The 22,925-nt window shown below is 36.7% G+C and overlaps 1 protein-coding gene across 3 annotated transcripts in view; it reads left to right on the top strand.

The window, feature by feature from the left end:
* The window catches only part of ERO1B (endoplasmic reticulum oxidoreductase 1 beta), a 62,355-nt gene that overhangs the window by 25,915 nt on the left and 13,515 nt on the right, over positions 1–22,925 (top strand). For 2 of the 3 annotated variants that reach the window (XM_060126298.1, XM_060126300.1), the window contains exons 5-9: positions 448–530; positions 5,731–5,804; positions 11,454–11,574; positions 11,711–11,757; positions 21,038–21,064. In XM_060126298.1, the coding sequence (XP_059982281.1) occupies positions 448–530; positions 5,731–5,804; positions 11,454–11,574; positions 11,711–11,757; positions 21,038–21,064 (352 nt within the window). The remainder of the gene's footprint in view (positions 1–447; positions 531–5,730; positions 5,805–11,453; positions 11,575–11,710; positions 11,758–21,037; positions 21,065–22,925) is intronic. The other variant, XM_060126301.1, reaches the window with a different exon arrangement.

Raw genomic sequence — 22,925 nt, 5'->3', positions numbered from 1 at the left:
AAGATTGCTGGGCCAAAGGGGATGCCTATCTCAACATTACAGGAGAGTACCAAATAACTTTCTAAAGTGGTTTTGGTTTTTGTGTTTAAATGTTGCTTTGGATATGGATTCAGCAGTGGGACTGCTGGCTCAAGGGTTTATTCATATTTACAGCTCTACATAAATAGTGTTAAATTACTTTCCCAAGAGGGTCTTCTCAGTTCACATCATCACCAACATACCAATGCAAATTGCTACATTTTTAATGTCTTTGCTTATTTATTAGGTGGAAATTTGTGACACATTTTCATTTGCATTTCTTCCATGTGTTAGGGATTCTGATAATAGGATGTATCTATATTTAGTATACATCATCATTGACAAACTGACTCTTCTGCCAATGGAACCTGAAATAAAGACAAAGGTAATAATTGATACTAAACTTACATATTATGAATTTCTTTTCAGTACTTGAAAGTGGCAAACAATACCAAAGAATTAGAAGATTGTGAACAAGCTAGTAAACTGGGAGCAATTAACAGCACATTAAGGTAAATTTCATTTTAGTAGTATTAAGAAAATATTCCCTTGTTTAATTTATTTATGATAGAAATCTTTGGTTTTTCTTGTGATTTTGATTAAACATTAAAGTTTCAACTAATCTTTGAAAGGAAAAAGTTACTCTTTATCCTAAATTTCATGATAGCTTTGCTTCCTCTTAGCTTATTCATTCTTAATTTCTAAGTCATCAATAATGACTATTAAAAAGGAAAAATTTAGGTGATTTCTCATTTAGCAGGGTTTATGGGTCCATTCTTCCTGATTATTATGGGAAAAGGAACTTGAATCTCTTAGTCTTTTTAAAATAGTAATTCAATCTATATGTTACATTTTGAATGGTAAAGGTTTCTATTAACGTAACTGTTAACGTTTCATAGATTTTTTTTTTCTGTTGACTTTATTTGCTCTAAGTACAAACCTGCTTTTGAAGGCCAACATGAGTAATTTGTAAGTGGTCTCAGATTATGCAGTATAAAATGACTGAGCAGATCTGTAGTTGTGAGTGGAGAAGGGAATATTACAGAATTTCTTTTTAATTTCCCTGTTAAGATTTGTAATTATGTACTATAATTGTTAAAGACAAAGTTAGTAGTTTTATGTATCTTATTTATTGATGAAAATTCTAATATATAAAAGTAGAAAGGATAATATAATAAACACCCATATATCCTCTACTCCAAATGAATAAATGTTAACATTTTCTACCATGTTTATGAGAAAAGAGAAATGCCAAAGATGAATTTGAAATCCCCTATGTTTATTCCCCAATCCTGTTTTCTTCCCTCTTTCCTTAGAGATAACTGAATTTGGTATGTATCCAAGTCCATGTTCTTGTTTTTAATTTATATATATATATATAGTTTGTGTATATGATTTTATTTTTCCTTTATGTAAATGATATAACGTGATAATTAACATTCTGCAACTCTTTTTACACTGCACATTTTGCTTTCTAGATATATCCATGTTAGAATGAGACAAATCTCTGTTTTTTTAGCTGATAAATTGTTTTCATCATATAAATATGCCATATTTTGCTTATCTGTTCCCCTACTGATGGCCATTTAGGTTGTTTCAAATTTTTTACTTCTACAAATTATGCCACCTTGAGCATCCTTGCTAACGTTTTTTGTATACACTGGAAATAAAATTGCTGAACCCTAAGCGTGCCCTCTTGCAGCTGTTCTTCACATAGCCTGGTGGCTTTTCTAAAACACTTGTGTGGCTATGTATGGCCTCCAGCACTGCGAACTTGCTTTTTTCTCCACATCCTTGCCAAAAATTGGTAATGTTTGATAAGTGTGAAATAGTATCTCATTTTTCCTTAATTATATTTTGTTGATTATTAGTGAGTTTGGGCATTGTTTCCTCTTGTTTATTGGGCATTCCGGTTTCTTATTCATTCAACAAACGAATGCCTACAATATGCCAGGTGCTATTCTAGGATTATAGCGGTGTAAGTGGGAAAGAAATTCCAGCGCTCCTGCAGCTTAATCCTAGGCAGAGATGTGCAAGAAACAAATGAAGTTAGTGCTAAGTAATAAAATGATGATGAGTGCCAGGCAGAAAAATGATGCAGGGAAGAGTGAGAGAGAGGGCTAGGGGTGAAGGTGGTTGCACTGTTTTAAATTGTTGGTCCAAGAAGGCCAGAGTGATAACAGGCAAAGCGCTCATGAAGGCCTGAGTCATAATATGGCTGCCTGGGCATGTAGCGGGTGGGGAACAGTATTCCAGGCATGCATAATGGTTAGTAAAAGGCCCTGAGGCCAAAGCTTGCCTAGACTGCTTGAGGAAGCACAAGGCCAGTGTGGCTGGAGCATAGTGAACAAGGACAAAGGAATGGAAGACAAAATCAAAAGATGCTAGGGATGGGAGGGGGCAGGAGTAAGGTGAGGTGGAGATCTTGTAACATCTTGAAGACGCTTATTATGAATATTGCTTTTAAAACTGAGTGGAATGAAAAGTCACTGGAGGATTTTGAGAGTGTGTTGGGGAGCCAGGTGTTATGTCGTGGAAGCCTGCTTTATGTGGTTATTGTAGTAATCCTTGTAAGACATGATGGTGGTTTAGTTTAGGCTGGGGTGATGGCAGTGGAAATGATGAGAGGTGGTCAGATTCTGGATAGATTTTGGAGGTAGAGCTGAGAGTATTTGCTGAAGGATTGGATGTAGGGTATGAAAACAGAGAGGAGCTAAGAATGATTACAAGATTTGGTTGTAAAAAAAAAAGGAGCTGCCATTTATTGAACTGGGGGCACCTACCGGAGGAGCAAGTTTGATGGGAAATTTTAGTTCAACCTTGGACTTGTTAAGTTTGAGCTGCCTGTGAAATGTCCAGCAGGCAGTTGGATATACAAGTCTCAATTTCAGGGGAGGCGTCTGGGCTATAGATAAAATGTGGGAGTCATTCAGTGAATGTGTGATATTTAAAAACCATAAACCTGAGTGAGATTACCAAGGAGAGAATATAAATAGAGAAGTGATGCAGGGACTGGGCCTTAAGTTATCATAAGGTTTTGAGGTAGATTGCCTGTTAATATTCTTTGCTATCTTTTCCTCCATTGGAGAAAGGGTGCATTTTAAAATTATCCTGTAGGCATTCTTCATATAATCTGATAATAATTCTTTGTTGCCTGTATGGGTTGTTAGGGCTTGTCTTTTAACTTTGCTTATGGATTTTTGTTGTTAAACTGAAGTTATTAATTTTTTAAACTTTTAAGTTTAACACACACATAATAAAGTATACAAATCTTAAGTATAAAGGCCAATTTAATTTTACAAAGTGAACCAACTCTATTAGCCACCATCCAGAACAATATACTTGCTACCCAGAAGATCACATTATGTACTTTCCTAGCCATTACCACCTTCCAGAGTTAATCATGATTTTGAGTTATGTTAGTAAAGATTAGTTTTGCCCATTTATATACATGGAATAATATAGTGTGTATTCTTTTGTATCTGGCTTATTTTATGTAACATTATGTTGAATAATATTATGCTGGATGTCTTGGCCATTTCACAAAATATTTAGGTGGATATTTGCTGGTACATGTGGTATGCATTTCTGTGGAGAATATACCTAGGAGTGGAATTAAGAACTGCCAAATGGTTTTCCAAAATGACTGTACCAAAATACATTGCCGCTAGTAGTAGTGTACAGGAGTTCCTCATTCCACAACTTCTCCGACAATTGGTAGTGTAATTTTTAAACAGCTTTATGGAAGTGTAATTGACACACAGTAAACTGCACCTATTCAAAATGTACAATGTGATGTTTTGACATGTGTACGTTCACAAAAATCAGCACAATCAAGATGGTTATGTCTGCACTCCCCAAAGTTTTCTCATGCCCCAGTGTGATCCCTCCATCCCATCCCTTCCTGTCCCTGTTTGCCACTTCAAAGATGACTACTTTAACTCACGGCACTGTCTTGATAGAAAACCCTAGGTTAAGCCCAAGAGATTCTTCTTTAAGTACCGTGGCATCCATCTTCATACTGACTTTTAGAAAAGCTGGACTAGATGACCTCTAAGGTTCCTTATAACTTGTTTATAAACCAAACTGGGCCAGCTCTATTAGCATTAGATTAACATTCCATATCTTTTCTGCTACCATGGCTTTAGGCAAGGGTTAGATGAAACAATCCAGAAAACTTCATCAAATAAGTGTGCTGAAAGTTCCTCTAAGTTAGTCATATTGCTCATAAGAAAATAGGCATTTATATCAAAATTGCTTTGTTCTTTACTATTTTCAGCAGAAGACTTATCTGATTAAACATAACTGTAGTTATCATTTTAGCTCTAACTAGAGCTTAGGCATTCTTGTTTTATGGCATCATATATTTCAACTGAGTCACCTATGATATAAAATTTTCCATTAACTTTTATGAAGTTAGTTATATATTCCCATAGGAGAAAAAAAGTCCCATGGTAAATTGAATTGGAAATTTTTATTGGTAAAGTTGTAGTGCGGCCAGCCTTATATACTTCCTGTAGTCGTTATGCTATGCAGCAGCTTCTCAAATACAAAATAAGTTATTGGCTATGACAGTACCACATTTATGAATACCTGATATATACTGGGTACATCATTTTTTTTTTGCCTCATTTTTTTTCCTTTAGGGAGTAAAGATGGTATATATGCTACCATCATGTATTTAAGACAGAGAAGGTCTGAATATAGGTTAAAGTGAATATAGGTCAAAGTTTATTTGAATGAGTGTAGTTGTTCCTTTATCAGTCCTCCAAGTCAGAAATCTTGATCATAGGACTTCCCTGGTGGTGCAGTGGTTAAGCATCTGCCTGCCAATGCAGGGGACACGGGTTCGAGCTCTGGTCCGGGAAGATCCCACATGCCGCGGAGTAACTAAGCCCGTGCGCACAACTACTGAGCCTGCGCTCTAGAGCTCGCGAGCCACAACTACTGAGCCCGCAAGGCACAACTACTGAAGCCCACGCACCTAGAGCCTGTGCTCTGCAACAAGAGAAGCCACTGCATTGAGAAGTCCATGCACCACAACAAAGAGCCCCCGCTTGCCGCAACTAGAGAAAGCCCATGCACAGCAATGAAGACCCAATGCAGCCAAAAATAAATAAATAAATGTATTTATTAAAAAAAAGAAATCTTGAACATAGATTTTGTTAAATGTGACATAGTGTGTAAAATGAATGATATACTGTGATGAAAGTGACATTGGTGTTACTAGGGAATAGCACATTGGATGGAAGATCCTAGAAATGCATTTTATAGTATTTTGGGTTGTATAAGTAGAGAAGCAATTTAAATTAAAAGAATTATGAAAGTAAACTTAATTCCTACTTTAGGAAAAAATAATACATAGTTAACTACAATTTCTAAGTCAATTAAAAAGACCAGCCTGAATTTCGTGTTTAACTACGTCTTACATATATTTGTAAATTAGTTTTCTGGTCAAAGTAGTTATCATTGAACTAGGGCTAAAATAGTTTTAATATAGTTAAGAAATATAAATTACTCACAGAAATAAATATGTCTTTTGTATAACTTGTTTTAATCATTCCTTCATGTGACTGCTAACTGAATTTGTAACACCATCTAATTAATAAAGACGTGATCTCAGATTATCTATTTTTAGTACACTAGAATACAGTGTTAAAGTTTTCAACTCCAGATTTAATCCTTTTTCTTTTTTATTCCTCCTTCCCATAGTAATCAAAGCAGAGAAGCTTTCATTGACTGGGCAAGATATGATGATTCACAGGATCACTTTTGTGAACTTGATGGTAATAAAAGAAACTATTGTAATTACATTATTTTAACTTTAACCCTTTTAAGACCCTTAAATCAGTGAAGTTACAGTCAGAGTTATAGTTTAAAGACACAGGATGTTGTATGTGGATCTTATTATTCATAATGGTGCTTATTGAGAACCGATGTTCCAGGCCCTGTGCTAAGTGCCTTAAGTACATTATTTCTTAGCTTTACAACTACCCTAATAGGTGTGTATTATTTTATATGTGGGGAAACTGTCTCAAAAAGACAAAGTAACTTGCCCAAGATCACACAGTAGCAAGAGGCTGAGACAGGATTTAATCCCAGATCTGACTGAATCCCAAACCTGTCTTCTTTCCATTGTGACACCCCACCTCCTATGGACCTCTAATTCAAGCCACTTAGTTATAGGTCTGTGACCATGTTATAGAAATGTTCACACTCGAATTAGTTGGAGGTCTCAACAAACTAACATAAAGACACCTTGCAACATCGTGGAGGACTCTAATTTGACTTCCCCACAGCCCTCTTTCCAAGAGTCCCCTGGAATGGAACAAATGGTAGTTCAGTAGTAACTACCACTTCTTTTAACAGAAAATAATTGACGTGACTCAAAATTTTTTTATCTATAGGAGAATACTCCCAATAATTGTGTTGAGTAGGCTTAAATCATTCATTTGGCCTCTCTTTACCTTTTACCTTGGTATTGTTATTTTCTGGTGGTAGAAAAGAATTTGGGGTTCAACCATGCATAACTGAAAACAGGCAGCAGAAGTTCTTCTGAATTTTTAAAGCATCTGGCATGGTTTGCTTTCTAAAGACTTGTTTTAAAGATTCTTATGTAGAATTGTGTTTTTAATGCTGTCTGTAATGGAATAAATTACAGGGCGCTTCTACAATAGTATGGTAAATTGAGAAGATGCTGGGAGAGGGAGTGTTATTACCATGTTTTGTATGGTTTCAGCAAGGAAATTGTTAAGAAATCTGAACAAAGTTTTTTTCGATATGATAATGGGCAATTCATAAATACCCCTATTATGATATTTGGAATTGGCAACGGTTTTATCAGAGCAAGTCGTTGTTCCTGGGTAAGCACTCACGTGACTGACTGCTCTCATTTGCTTTTTGGTTGTCAATCTAATTATATTTGAGTGTTTAACACTCATAGTCACTTCTTTCCAACTTCTCATGTATTCTTTTATTAAAATATTCTGATAGTGCTTATTTAACAGGTTTTCAGATTAAAAAATCATTTCTGTGAGTATATATTTCTCTTTAGGTATTTAGTAAAAAATACTCAATTGTAGAGATTGCTTGCTATGATTAAATTGATGTGTTCTATTATCTGTCATCAGTATAAATAGTGTTAATTAATTTTTCAGTAGTAGCTTCTTAAATCGTAAAAGTGGAAGAGGTGTCCTATAAAAATTTCCATAAAATCATCCTTTAAAAATTTTAGGATTACATATTAAAATAACTAGTTGTTTTTATATTTTTAAAATTAATTAATTTTTGGCTGCATTGGGTCTTCGTTGCTGCGCGTGGGCTTTCTCTAGTTGTGGCGAGCTGGGGCTACTCTTTGTTATGGTGTGCAGGCTTCTCACTGTGGTGGCTTCTCTTGTTGCGGAGCATGGGCTCTAGGTGCATGGGCTTCAGTAGTTGTGGCACGTGGGCTCAGTAGTTGTGGCTCGTGGGCTCTAGAGTGCAGGCCCAGTAGTTGTGGCGCACGGGCTTAGTTGCTCCGCGGCATGTAGGATCTTCCCGGACCAGGGCTCAAACCCGTGTCCCCTGCACTGGCAGGCGGATTCCTAACCGCTGTGCCACCTGTTTTTATATTTTATGTAATTCTTAAACACGTGAAACCATGCTACTAGTTGTATTACCACGATTCTCCTGGGTAGTAATGTTCATGTGTGTTCCAAAGTTTTTTACCTGCAGTTGAAAAAAAATACTATCAGAGTAGCTTTGGAGTCATTGTTTAGTTATTTCAGTAATCTAAAATCATTAGATTAGGGACTTCCCTGGTGGTCCAGTGGCTAGGGCTCTGTGCTCCCAGTGCAGGGGGCCTGGGTTTGATCACTGGTCAGGGAACTAGATCCTGCGTGCCGCAACTAAGACCCGACGCAGCTAAATAAATAAATAAATATTTTAAAATAAAATAAAATCAGTGGATTAAAACAAAAAGTCTAAAGAATATTCACCCCAGTTATTGGAATATAGTCAAACACCCTTGCTCTCTGCTGTTTTGTTTTTGGTTTTATCATTATTTGAAAGGAAAGATGATCCTCATAGATCAAATAATAGGTTTTTAAATAATTCAGCGGTTTAAGGTAAGCCGCTCTCCCTACCTCTATTTTTTTTTTTGATATTGTTTTTATGCATGGCTTGCTGCTTCCTTTGCTTCAGGTTTCTGCTCAAATGTCACCTCCTCAGAGAAGCCTGCTGTCATAAAAGAGTAACCACTTTCACTTTCTATCTCTGCACTGCTGCCTGCTCCCAGAGTACTAAGAACTATGTGAGAAACACTATTTAGTTTATCTGTATGTTGTCTGTCTTCATCTAGATTGTGAGCGACTTGAGAGCAAGGACCGTGTCTTTTTCTTCACGACTGTATCCCTAGTGCCTAGAACACTGCCTGGCCATGGTTCACGCCCAGTAAATATTTGCTCAATGAAGTAGTTAGTTCATAAATAACCTGAACAGTGTGATAGATTTTTACTTTTTATTTTTCCTCTTAAAACAGGTTCATTGATACATTAAAAATACTGCTTAAAACACTGGTTTCTAAATCTGGCTGTGTATCAGAATTACTTGGATGCTTTATAAACTATAGATTCTCCTTGACTGAGAAAATTATGTTTTAATAGTGAGTTAGTGGCAGTTTGGGGTAGCGTTTGAGATGGAGGCTTGTAGACCCAATCCTGAGTCTGTAACCTTATATTTTTTGTCTGTGTCCATAAGCAAAAAGCTTACACGCTAAGTTGTCCTATGCAACCATTACCTATTAAGAGATATATGGGTTAGAAGGTGGGAAGGATGCCTGGCACCATAGAGCATGCAGTGTGGCCTCGTAACTCTAACACTAAATTAGGACAGTGAAAAGAAAATTCAACTGGGGAAAAAAGGTGTACTTGAGGAGGAGGAAAAAATATTGGTTCAAGTTGATGAATTCCCAGAATTAGGTATTTTGATTCAGTAGTATTTCTTTGAATCCTTAGGTATTGGTTAGCATGGTCAAAAAGAAAGAATAGCTTTGGAGCAGGTTTGTAGAGGGAGGAAAAAGAAAACTTTTTGAGGGGAGGACTTAATAGGGATCCAAGAGCATTACCTGAACATATGATACAGCTGTACAAATGGAAAGAAGTTATAATTTGGGAACAATTTAATTATCATGTCACAGGTGGCCCTGGGACTAAGGATGGGTGTGTTTATAGGGAACCTCAGCCTGTGTATGCTTTCTCCCACATATGTTCCTCACTGTGGATGTCATGAAATTCTTGTCAGTATAGGTCAGGGGTTGACAAACTTTTTCTTCTGTAAATGGGCAGACAGTAAATATTTTAGGCTTTGTGAACCATATGGTCTCTCTTACAACTGCTCAACTCTGCCATAATAATGTGAAAGTGGCACATAAGCAAATGAACATGACTTGTGTTCCCATAAAACTTTCTTTACAAAAATACACAGCAGACCAGACTTGGCCTGTGGGCCATAGTTTGCTGATACCTTCTGTAGGTTAACAAAACATCTTTTTCATGATTTGAAAAAGTATTAAATTTTTTAAAACAACTTTTGATTTGGGAACTAAGGGAATGCACACTAAGAACATTAAGAACGTAAGTTTACTTAAGTACTTTAAAAACTGATATAATTGATTTTACTCATGTGACTTTCTACTTCCTTAGAGTATATTTTAAATCCATATACTTTAATATTTGAATCCAGGGTTTTTTTTTTTCTTTGTTTGTTGTTTAATTGGGCGAAGAGGTGATACTAATTCAATCTTCACATTCATAGATGACTGTACGTAAGTGAAGGCTTATGTGTGTGCACATACGTTCTTTATACATGTGTGTATACATGTATATGTCAATGGGTATATATTTATGATATTAATATTTCTAAAGCTTATATACATAACTGAGTCAATTTTGCAAGTGAACTTGAGAACAGCTCAAAGAAATTTGAAATATATAACAGAAATTAGTGAATTGTAAAACTTAAAATTTTACTGTAAAATCCATATTTCGTTAACTAAATGATTTGAATTTTTATTTTTCAATTAAGATTTTTTAAATTATTGTTTTAAGTCCTGATCAATAAATGTCCTTCAACAGTTTCTGTTCATCCATCTGTAAGTTAGCGTTTTCTGTGCTTTAACTTATTTAGTGGAATATCTATATAATGTTAGTGCTGGAAATAGAGCCAATATTCTTCAAAATCATGTTTTCATTGTAAGTTAGACACCACTCGTTTAGTAATGATACGTTATGATTATCTTTGTACTCTTTATACATCACAAAAGTATCAGGTGGTTTTTGAAAGGTATGGATCAGGATGCTGCTTTTTTTTCCCTTAAGATTATGGATCATCTCAATCTACGGTCATTGAATGACCAATGAATATTTTTGACTGATAGGTAATGAAAGCAAGAGGGCCCATATTTTAATGACCATGTTTGTCCCTGTTTCAAGTCAGGTGTCTATATACCATTGATTTAATACCGTGACACCAAAAATTAGGAAGCATATACATAAAAGAATACATCCATGCCAACATACATAGCATTTCAGCTTATAGGTGGTATGAGCATACATGTGTGAAGCATAGTCATTATAATTTTTCTGTAGATCGCAAAGCGTGTGCTTCCCTTTTCTACCCAGAATGTGACCATTAAGACCATTTTTCTTTATCTTTTGTATCCCCCGGAGATCTCTATCAAAATGTTGTCCAAATAGTGGAGATCTAGTAAATACTAATTTGAGTTTCAACACAGAAAATGGTTATTTAATTTTAAATGTGTTAATAAATTCTTGAAGTTGTGCCTACTCACCAATATGTTAACCAATTAATATGTTAACCAATATATTAACATTGGTAAAAATAAATTTGTAACTTTTTTTTTTACTACAACATTGTGTAACTCTATGAATGATTGAATTTGAATCACAAAGTTACTACACCATTTACTTCCTAAGTCCAAGTAGAAAGTATCAGGGAAATCTTTTCTTTTTTTTTAAGATACAATATGTGCAAACAAAATAAATGTTTCAAGTATGTGTTTAGGTAGATATATACATAGGGGGGCAATCACATAAAATATTAAGAACAGGTTATGATTCTGTTAGGTCTTTTCAGTCCTGCTGGTTAAAACTTAAATGATTAATGCCTCTAATAAGGTAAAGCCTGTTACATTCCGTAAGAGGGCATTGAGTGTCCAAAAGAAAGGGAGCAGTTATATTTCCTCTCTCAAGTTCAAGTTATTTTAAGTCCTGGGTCAAGGACAGTCACAAGTGTGCTAACCACTCTACCATTTAAGTTGGAGATGACTTGAAAGCGTAGCATTTCTCTAACCTTTGGATAGTCCTGTTTGCTTTGTAATGGTAAATTTTAGATAAACAGTGAAATGTGGATGGTTTCATGAATTGTTTCTTGTTCAGATGAGAGATCTCCAGCTGCTCAGTATGTAGACCTTTTGCTGAATCCTGAGCGTTACACTGGCTATAAAGGGCCCTCTGCGTGGAGAGTGTGGAACAGCATCTACGAAGAAAACTGTTTCAAGTAACTGGAGGGGGTAGGGGAAAGAGGAGGATTGACTAGAGGGAGGGTGGAAGAAGGGGAATACTTGTTTCTCTTGGAAAAAATTAATCAAAATGTCAAACCATTTTACGTTTGAGTTTTGTATTTTCTTTTTCAGACCTCGATCTGTTTATCGTCCTTTAAATCCTCTGGCACCCAGCCGAGGTGGGTGTTTGATACATTTTCATGCTTTTAAAAATTGTTTACGAGATACCTTTGTAATTATATGTTGAGAAAATTTTCAACTATTTTATATGTTTGCTTAATTTGAATGATCAAAACTATAAGATTAGTTCATAGTTAGATCTCAAGATTTCCACGTTTTATATAATTACTGTCATTTATTGACTGCCTGATATGTGCCAGGCCCTAAACTAGGAGCTATATATAAAATAAATTAGAATATATGGGTAATCCATATATATTAGAGGTTCCTGGGGAATTGGTAAAAATCTGAATGCCCAGGCCCTGTCCCATACCAGTTGTCACAGTCTTTGGAATTCGGACCCAGGCGTTGGTCTTTTTTAAGCTCTCCAGATGATTCCAGTATGCAGCCGCTTTCAGAACCAGTGACTCATAGCATGCTTCTCTGACTTCAGTACGCATACAAATCACCTAGGAGCCTTGTTAAATACAGGTTCTGATTCTGTAAGTCGTGGATGAGACTCCCAGGTGATGCCCAAGTGCTGGTCGATGCACGACACTCTGATTCAGAAGGATGCAGAGAAGTATCAGAAAGTCAGGTTGCCACTTTGCCACATCAGGCTGTTGAGCACATGAAATGTGGCTAGTGTGAAACTAAATTTTACATTTTACGTCATTTTAGTTCATTTCAACTTAAAAACTGAAGCAGTATAGAATATTTTTTCCATTGAACAGAACCTGATTGTTTTGGTAGAACTACTTTAACTCTTGCATCACAAAACAAATTGTTGATGTACTGCAGTGCATGTATACCTTTTACTTTTTAAAATGTGGATATTAGAAAACATTACAAATTTTTATTAGAAAAAAATTTTAATTACATATATGGCTGTCGTTATAGTTCTATGGGACAGCATTATCTTACATAGTTGGAGTTTATTCAATATAAAATTATTAGGCGTATCCTCAATCTATTCTCAACGAGGACTCAAACCCTGGGAGCAGCCCTGTGATTGACGTGCCATTCTAATGCTTTCTTTAGACCAGGATTGATTTAGGAACTTGAATTTCCTGGTCTAGATTCATCTCTTTAGGCATTTCTCAGAACCAGAGTGACTTAGGAAGTTTGATGAATGGACTACTCTCAGATGTGCACTCACAGTATGGCCAGTAGTTTTCCCAAATTCATCCTGAAACTGCTTGGGCAAGATAATCGGAGTGTGAAGAAGGTGTGCATGGCTTCTTTTCCTTTGTCTTTTTTACTACTTTTACCTCATAACTTTTCCATTTTCAACTTAAATGTTTTTATTATACAAGATTTTATAAAAATTGAAACAATGCAAAAGTTACATAAAGTAAAAAGGGAAAGCTTCCCCCACCCCTACCTCCACACACTTTTTCTTTTCCGTAGTACAGAGTTTGGAAGGTGTCCTTTCAGACCTTTTCTATGATCACTTACTCTTTTTTTTTTTTTTTTGCGGTACGCGGGCCTCTCACTGTTGTGGCCTCTCCCGTTGCGGAGCACAGGCTCCAGACGCGCAGGCCCAGCGGCCATGGCTCACGGGCCCAGCCGCTCTGCGGCATGTGGGATCTTCCCGGACCGGGGCACGAACCCGTGTCCCCTGCATCGGCAGGCGGACTTCAACCACTGTGCCACCAGGGAAGCCCTCTTTTTTTTTTTTTTTTTTTACATCTTTTTTTTTGGCTGTGCTGGGTCATCATTACTGTGCGCGGGCTTTCTCTAGTTGTGGCGAATGGGGGCTACTGTTCGTTGCAATGCACAGGCTTGTCATTGTGGTGGCCTCTCGCTGTGGAGCACGGGCTCTAGGCGTGCAGACTTCAGTAGTTGTGGCTCGTGGGTTCTAGAGCGCAGGCTCAGTTGTGGTGTACGGGCTTTGTTGCTCCGCGGCATGTGGGATCTTCCCGACCAGGGCTTGAACCCGTGTCCCCTGCACTGGCAGGCAGTTTCCTAACCACTGTATCACCAGGGAAGCCCTTTTTTTTAACATCTTTATTGGAGTATAATTGCTTTACAGTGTTGTGTTAGTTTCTGCTGTATAACAGTGAATCAGCTATCTGTATACATATCTCCCCATATCCCCTCCCTCTTGCGTCTCCCTCCCACCCTCCCTATCCCACCCCTTTAGGTGGTCACAAAGCACCGAGCTGATCTCCCTGTGCTATGCTGCTGCTTCCCACTAGCTAGCTATTTTACATTTGGCAGTGTATATATTTCCAGGCTACTTTCTCATTTCGTCCCAGCTTACCCTTCTCCCTCCCCGTGGCCTCAAGTCCATTCTCTACGTCTGCATCTTTATTCCTGTCCTGCCCCTAGGACAGGATCAGTTTGTTTTTTTTTTTTTTTTAGATTCCATATATATGGATCACTTACTCTTAAAGCAGAAAATATAATTGTTCATTTAATAAAAGCATCAAGTCCTAAGAAATACTTCACTTCCATATTATGATAAACTAGAGACATGAGGCTGTAGGAAAGATGAAGAGAGGAAGGAAAGTGCATAGAGAAAAGGATAGAGAGAGGAAAGAGGAGCAGAGAAAAAACAAGTGTAGAAGAGGGAGACAAAAGACTAGGTAAGGGAGAGAGTGGGTCCTAGGTGAAAAGTGGGTACCCCAGGAAGTAATGCAATAGTTCTCACTAATGCTGTTTATATGCTTTCTCCACTGAAACTGCCAATTGTCGATTAACAGCTATTTAATTTTTTTTTTGAATTTTTGAATTTTATTTTTTTACACAGCAGGTTCTTATTAGTCATCCATTTTATACACATCAGTGTATACATGTCAATCCCAATCTCCCATATCATCACACCACCACCACCACCCGCTGCTGCTTTCCCCCCTTGGTGTCCATACGTTTGTTCTCTACATCTGTGTCTCACTTTCTGCCCTGCAAACTGGTTCATCTGTACCATTTTTCTAGGTTCCACATATATGCGTTAATATACGATACTTGTTTTTTTCTTTCTGACTTACTTCACTCTGTATGACAGTCTCTGGATCCATCCACGTCTCTATAAATGACCCAATTTCATTCCTTTTTATGGCTGAGTAATATTCCATTGTATATATGTACCACATCTTCTTTATCCATTCGTCTCTCGACGGGCTTTTAGGTTGCTTCCATGACCTGGCTATTGTAAATAGTGCTGCAATGAACATTGGGGTGCATGTCTCTTTTTGAATTATGGTTTTCTCTGGGTTTAGGCCCAGTAGTGAGATTGCTGGGTAATATGGTAATTCTATTTTTAGGTTTTTAAGGAACCTCCATACTGTTCTCCATAGTGGCTGTATCAATTTACATTCCCACCAACAGTGCAAGAGGGTTCCCTTTTCTCCACACTCTCCAGCATTTGTTGTTTGTAGATTTTCTGATGATGTCCATTCTAACTGGTGTGAGGTGATACCACATTGTAGTTCTGATTTGCATTTTCTAATAATTAGTGATGTTGAGCAGCTTTTCATGTGCTTCTTGGCCATCTGTATATCTTCTTTGGAGAAATGTCTATTTAGGTCTTCTGCCCATTTTTGGATTGGGTTGTTTTTTTAATATTGAGCTGCATGAGCTGTTTATATATTTTGGAGATTAATCCTTTGTCCGTTGATTTGTTTGCAAATATTTTCTCCCATTCTGAGGGTTGTCTTTTCGTCTTGTTTGTGGTTTCCTTTGCTGTGCAGAAGGTTTTAAGTTTCATTAGGTCCCATTTGTTTATTTTTGTTTTTATTTCCATTACTCTGGGAGGCAATCAAAAAAGATCTTGCTGTGATTTACGTCAAAGAGTGTTCTTCCTATGTTAAGTTTTATAGTGTCCGGTCTTACATTTAGGTCTCTCATCCATTTTGAGTTTATTTTTGTGTATGGTGTTAGGGAGTGTTCTAATTTCATTCTTTTACATGTAGCTGTCCAGTTTTCCCAGCACCACTTATTGAAGAGACTGTCTTTTCTCCATTGTATATCCTTGCTCCCTTTGTCATAGATTAGTTGACCGTAGGTGCATGGGTTTATCTCTGGGCTTTCTATCCTGTTCCATTGATCTATATTTCTGTTTTTGTGCCAGTACCATATTGTCTCGATTACTGTAGCTTTGTAGTATAGTCTGAAGTCGGAGTCTGATTCCTCCAGCTCCACTTTTTTCCCTCAAGACTGGTTTGGCTATTCGGGGTCTTTTGTGTCTCCATACAAATTTTAAGATTTTTTGTTCTAGTTCTATAAAAATGCCATTGGTAATTTGATAGGGATTGCATTGAATCTGTAGATTGCTTTGGGTGGTATAGCCATTTTCACAATATTGATTCTTCCAGTCCAAGAATATGGTAGATCTCTCCATCTGTTGGTATTATCTTTAATTTCTTTCATCAGTGTCTTATAGTTTTCTGCATACAAGTCTTTTGTCTCCCTAGGTAGATTTATTCCTAGGTATTTTATTCTTTTTGTTGCAGTGGTAAATGGGAGTGTTTCCTTAATTTCTCTTTCAGATTTTTCATCGTTAGCATATAGGAATGCAAGAGATTTCTGTGCATTAATTTTCTATCCTGCACCTTTACCAAATTCATTGATTAGCTCTAGTAGTTTTCTGGTGGCATCTTTAGGATTCTCTGTATGTAGTATCATGTCGTCTGCAAACAGTGACAGTTTTACTTCTTCTTTTCCAATTTGTATTCCTTTTATTTCTTTTTCTTCTCTGATGCTGTGGCTAGGACTTCCAAAACTATGTTGAATAATAGTGATGAGAGTGGGCAGCCTTGTCTTGTTCCTGATCTTAGAGGAAATGCTTTCAGGTTTTCACTGTTGCAAATGATGTTTGCTGTGGGTTTGTCATATATGGCCTTTATTATGTTGAGGTCGGTTCCCTCTGTGCTCACTTTCTGGAGAGTTTTTATCATAAAAGGGTGTTGAATTTTGTCAGAAGCTTTTTCTGCATTGTTGAGATGATCATATGGTTTTTACTCTTCAGTGTGTTGATATGGTGTACCACACTGATTGATTTGCATATATTGAAGAATCCTTGCATCCCTGGGATAAATCCCACTTGATCATGGTGTTTTATCCTTTTAATGTATTGTTGGATTCTGTTATTTTTGTTGAGGATTTTTGCATCTGTATTCATCAGTGATATTGATCTGTAGTTTTCTTTTTTTGTAGTATCTTTGTTTGATTTTGGTGTCAGGGTGATGGTGGCCTCATAGAATGAGTTTGGGAGTGTTCCTTCCTCTGCAGTTTTTTGGAAGAGATCGAGAAGGATGGGTGTTAGCTTTTCTCTAAATTTTTGATAGAATTCACCTGTGAAGCCATCTGCTCCTGGATTTTTGTTTCTTGGAAGATTTTTAATCACAGTTTCAATTTTATTACTTGTGATTGGTCTGTTCATACTTTCTATTTCTTCCTGATTCCATCTTGGAAGGTTATACCTTTCTAAGAATTTGTCCGTTTCTTCCAGGTTGTCCATATTATTGGCATAGAGTTGCTTGTAGTAGTCTGTTAGGATGCTTTGTATTTCTGCAGTGTCTGTTGTAACTTCTCCTTTTTCATTTCTAATTTTTTTGATTTGAGTCCTCTCCCTCTTTTTCTCGATGAGTCTGGCTAATGGTTTATTAATTTTGTTTATCTTCTCAAAGAACCAGCTTTTAGTTTTATTGATCTTTGCTATTGTTTTCTTTGTTTCGATTTCATTGATTTCTGCTCTGATCTTTATGATTTTTTTTCCTTCTGTTAACTTAGGGTTTTGTTTGTTCGTTTTTCTCTAGTTCCTTTAGGTGTAAGGTTAGATTGTTTATTGGAGATTTTTCTTGTTTCTTGAGGTAGGCTTGTATAGCTATAAACTTCCCTCTTAGAACTGCTTTTGCTGCATCCCATAGGTTTTAGATCATCGTGTTTTCATTGTCGTTTTTCTCTAGGTATATTTTGATCTCCTCTTTGATTTCTTCAGTGATCTCTTGGTTATTTAGTAACATATTGTTTAGCCTCCATGTGATTGTGTTTTTTTCCCTGTAATTCATTTCTAATCTCATAGCTTTGTGGTCAGAAAAGACGCTTGATATGATATCAATTTTCTTAAATTTACTGAGACTTGATTTGTGACCCAAGATGTGATCTATCTTGGAGAATGTTCTGTGCGCACTTGAGAAGAAAGTGTAATCTGCTCTTTTTGGATGGAATGTCCTATAAATATCAATTAAATCTATCTGGTCTATTGTGTCATTTAAAGCTTGTGTTTCCTTATTAATTTTCTGTTTGGAAGATCTGTCCATTGGTGTAAGTGAGGTGTTAAAGTCCCCCACTATTATTGTGTTACTGTCGATTTCCTCTTTTATAGCTGTTAGCAGTTGCCTTATGTATTGAGGTGCTCCGATGTTGGGTGCATAAATATTTACAATTGTTATATCTTCTTCTTGGATTGACACTACATTATGTAGTGTCCTTCCTTGTCTCTTGTAACATTCTTTATTTTAAAGTCTGTTTTATCTGAGTATTGCTACTCCAGCTTTCTTTTGGTTCTTATTTGCATAGAATATCTTTTTGTATCCCCTCACTTTTAGTCTGAATGTGTCCCTAGGTCTGAAGTGGGTCCCTTGTAGACAGCATGTATATGGGTCTTGTTTTTGTATCCATTCAGCAAGCCTGTGTCATTTGGTTGGAGCATTTACTCCATTCACGTTTAATGTAATTATCGATATGTATGTTCCTAATACCATTTTCTTAATTGTTTTGGGTTTGTTTTTGTAGGTCCTTTTCTTCTCTGTGTTTCCCACTTTCAGAAGTTCCTTTAGCAGTTGTTGTAGAGCTGGTTTGGTGGTTAATATTCTTAACTGTGTTTCTTCCACACTATTCCTGGCTTCCACAGCTAGCTTTCCAACAGCTTTTTTCCAAAAATGAAATTTTCTGTCAGAATTCCACATGTAAAGCTAATCAAGACAGGGCTGCTGTGGAGCCTGAAAGCCCAGCCTTCTGGCCTCTCCCCCACATCTAGGCAGCCGCATAACCCCTGCAGGGATGCTTTCACTGACTAGAGTTTGGGAAGTGCTTTTATTAAGGTGAATATGTGCCGAGGAGCAGTAACTTAGAATAGTGCTCCAGTCTGGAAACACATGTTCAGAGAGTTGTGTGCATAATGATTAAAGGAGTGACTGTATATTTGTTAATTATTGAAACTGGTGGTCTTTATGATTGTTTAGTTACTCTCTGATACTATTTATTGCATAAAACATACATGAAAATCTTGTACTCTTTGGCCTATATTCTTATTAAGAAGTCTTATTTACAGGGTAACTACACACTGAGCAAGGTTCATGGTATAATTAATAGTTTAACACATAGTAAGTTTTAATCCCATAAATAAATAGGATTGGAATCTGAACTGTGTAAGACATTTTCTAAAATCCTGTCTATTATTTTCTCTTTCAGGAGAAGATGATGGTAAGTTAAAAGTCTCATTTTATGTTTGCTTCAAATGTAGAAGAAATGCCTTTAATGATCAAAATTTGATTTTTTCCTGTTTTTAATTCAAAAGAAAGTATCCTGCTTTTTTTCAGAAAATAGCTACCAATCAATGGTGACCAAAAAAATAATAATGTTTTTTATAATTTAAAGTTACCCTATGTTAGGGACTTCCCTGGTGGTACAATGGTTAAGAACCTGCCTGCCAGTGCAGGGGACATGGGTTTGATCTCTGATCCATGAAGATCCCACGTGCCGCGGAGCAACCAAGCCTGTGCGCCACAACTATTGAGCCTGTGCTCTAGAGCCCACGAGGCACAACTACTGAAGCCTGCGTGCCTGGAGCCCGTGCTCCGCAACAAGAGCAGGCACCGCAATGAGAAGCCCATGCACTGCAACAAAGAGTAGCCCCCGCTCGCCGCAACTAGGGAAAGCCCGCGCGCAGCAACAAAGACCCAACACAGTCATAAATAAATAAATAAATTTATTTTAAAAAATAAAGTTACCCTGTGTGTCAAGGGCACTGTGATGGGCATTGTAAAGGATAGAAAGATGTATAAAACATGCCTTCCCTCTAGGAGCTAAAAATATGTATAGTGGGAATGATCAGCACTGTACATAAGTGATAATAAAGAAGTATTACATACATAGTGCAACAGTAGGTGGTATAGCTCTTCGGAGGTAGAACAGATCCTGCCTCACTGGGAAAATTTACTGGAGGAGGTGGCATTTGAGATGGACTTGAATGATGGACTGGTTTAAAGCCTGAAGAATTGGATAGTGTGTGCTACTTGGATGACAGCATGGACCAAGGAGTTGAGAAAGGAAAACAAGGCATGTTTGGGGAGAGTAGGAAAGACTTCATATATGGGGTAATTTAAAATTAGAAAGATGAGTAGAGGCCAGATTATTGAGGACCTTAGGAGCTAGACTTTTCCTGTTAGCAGCTGGGGCTTTTTGAGTAAACAAGTGAGATAATGAATGATGTTTTGTGTAAGAGTATCATCTAAGTAAGAGTATGTTGAATGAATGATTCTCTAGGAAGATGTTTGTGTTGTTTTGCTAAGGATGAAGACTCTCAGGAGGCAAAGTAATTCCCCACCATCTAATTTATCCCCTGGACTCCTTGCTCAACTCACCTATGTGTTGAGTTTTTATCATCATGCTTTGCTTTTCGCAATTAAAATAAGGATGAGTATAGGAAGTATATTAACTGTTTTTTTATCTTTATTGACTGCCATTTTTCTTTTCACTCAGAACAATATTGGGCTAGAAATAGTTCTTTTAGCATAGTACACAAGGAAGGCCCCTTCATATTCTGGTCGTTAACTTTTCTCAAGAATTATTTTGAAAATTTAGGGAACTTTTTTATTATCTCTTAAAACTTAGTAGTTTTAGATAATTGAGGAAATATACTTAGGTTTATTGCTCAGGAAAAATGGAATTAATTTGATTTTCATATTCACTTTTTTCTGGAAGTTTTGAATAATGCTATGGTTATCAAAAGCAAATTTAAGATTGTTTCTCCTCATACTTATGGATATTTAAGCCTTCAAGTGAATAAGGTTTACATAATATTTTGACTGGAAGTTTTCTCAAAAATTTTACAAGTCAAAATGTCATTTATAAGAACTTTTTCCCAAAACTACTTCAGTAACTTTTGGACTTTATCTTCTAGAACCATATGCCTATTTTTCCATTATACATGAGCAGTGGACATATTCCTTAATCTGTCATGAGAAATGTTTTATAGACTTAATTTATTCTTATTTATGAATGACCGTTTAAACATTTTAACCCAATTCTGTGTGTGTGTATAATTTTGATTGTTTTTGTTTTGTTTTTTAGGAGAATCGTTCTACACGTGGCTAGAAGGTAAATTTAATGTCTGCATTTTAAATTTATTGGCATCTTGCAAAAAAATGAATTGATTTATTTAATATATATTTGTAAGTTTTAGGATTCATTAAATCTTGACAATGTTTGAAAGAAAATAACATGTTTTAGGTTATTATAGTTTAGGATAAAATTATTTGAAAATTTTGAGGATATTGGTCAGCTAAAAACCAGTGTTATGGAAATATACAGGGCAGATGCGGTCATCAGGGTTCCAGAACTGGGTCCCAGTCTTATTTCCATTCTGTATGTAATACTCATCCAAACTACTTTTCTAGTAACCACTATGCAAGTCTGTTTTTTTAAGTTAGAGGCATTCTTTTTGGAAGGAAGTACTTTTTTTATATATGAAATTAAGGGAAGATGAATTTGAATTCAGAAGGTTTTAAACATGTTTACACATATAGTCTAAACTTGTCTAACTAAAGGATAAAATAATATAGATCCCAATATATCATATACCTTCGCATTCTTATATTTTCTAGTGTTGAAATTATGAAACGTTATTCATGGAAAGCTGAAACATTCTAGGATTTTAACAACTTTGGTTAATAACTGGATATATGCTGCTTTTAAAAAATTTACCAAATTGCCATTAATTTATGAAACCAAAAGTTCAAATATATTAATGAAAGATAAGCAAGTTGAATGACACTGGAAAATGGATATTTCATAGCCATAACCTTATAGGAACTCTACTGAGTTAAACTAAGCACTTAATTCCATTTTATCTTTGTTAATCAGTCGTGTTAACTTATGAACATGATTTCTCTTTGTTTTTTAATGAGCTTTTTTTTTTTTTTTTTGGCTGTGTTGGGCCTTCGTTGCTGCACACGGGCTTTCTCCAGTTGCGGAGCATGGGCTTCTCATTGCAGTGGCTTCTCTTGTGGAGCACGGGCTCTAGGCACGCGGGCTTCAGGTAGTTGTGGCACGTGGGCTCAGTAGTTGTGGCTCGCGGGCTCTAGAGCTCAGGCTCAGTAGTTGTGGCACCCGGGCTTAGTTGTTCTGTGACATGTGGGCTCTTCCTGGACCAGGGATCAAACCTGTGTCCCCCACATTGGCAGGCAGATTCCTATCTACTGTGCCACCAGGGAAGCCCAATGAACTATTTTTGATGTGCAGATACTGCTAGGAATTATATTGATAAATGGCCAATGTGGGAAGAGATGGTTATCTTTGTTTAATTAACTTTATTTTAAGAGCACAAATTGTGGAAAGCAGTATTTAGGTTAAAAGAGGTGGTCAGAGACTCTGCATATTGATAATGGAGGATGAGAATGAACTTTATGGGCAGTATCGGATTCTAGGGTATACTATATCAACCACTCTCCTAGTATCCTATTGATGGGAGTCTCTGAATATTGATACACAGTCCAGCGAGAACTCCTATTTGTAGGCAACTTTTCTGAGATTCAGTTTCCTGATCTGGGGCACGAGAGTGGCACCAGCCATCCAGCTTACCTACACTGTGAGTGTAGATGATGCCTGTGAAAACTGCTTCGAAAATCACTAAACAGTGTACAAATGCCAAATAATAGTGTTAACAATATATCTAGCCCTTTTGTGAGAGAAAAAGTTATATATTGGTGTCCTGTAATTCAGTTGATGAAAATGAATTTGAATGAAATTAAATCCAGAAGAGGAAGAGGAGAACCACTTTCTAAATTGAATAGTTGGATTTGCCAGGCATTAGGGCTGGCAGCAGACCGCAGGCAGGGAGCATCTCTCCAGCACTTTCTGCTAAGAGTGTTGTGTGTCTTCTTGGTGCATTCACTTGGCTCATCTTTTATTATTAAGATTTTGCTTGAAGTTACCTAATTTTCACAGTTTACAGAAGTAC

The sequence above is a fragment of the Lagenorhynchus albirostris genome, chromosome 16, assembly GCF_949774975.1.
Source record: "Lagenorhynchus albirostris chromosome 16, mLagAlb1.1, whole genome shotgun sequence".
Lineage (NCBI taxonomy): Eukaryota > Metazoa > Chordata > Mammalia > Artiodactyla > Delphinidae > Lagenorhynchus > Lagenorhynchus albirostris.
Note: the sequence above shows the minus strand (reverse complement) of the source record. Positions and strands in the feature narration are given on the sequence as shown.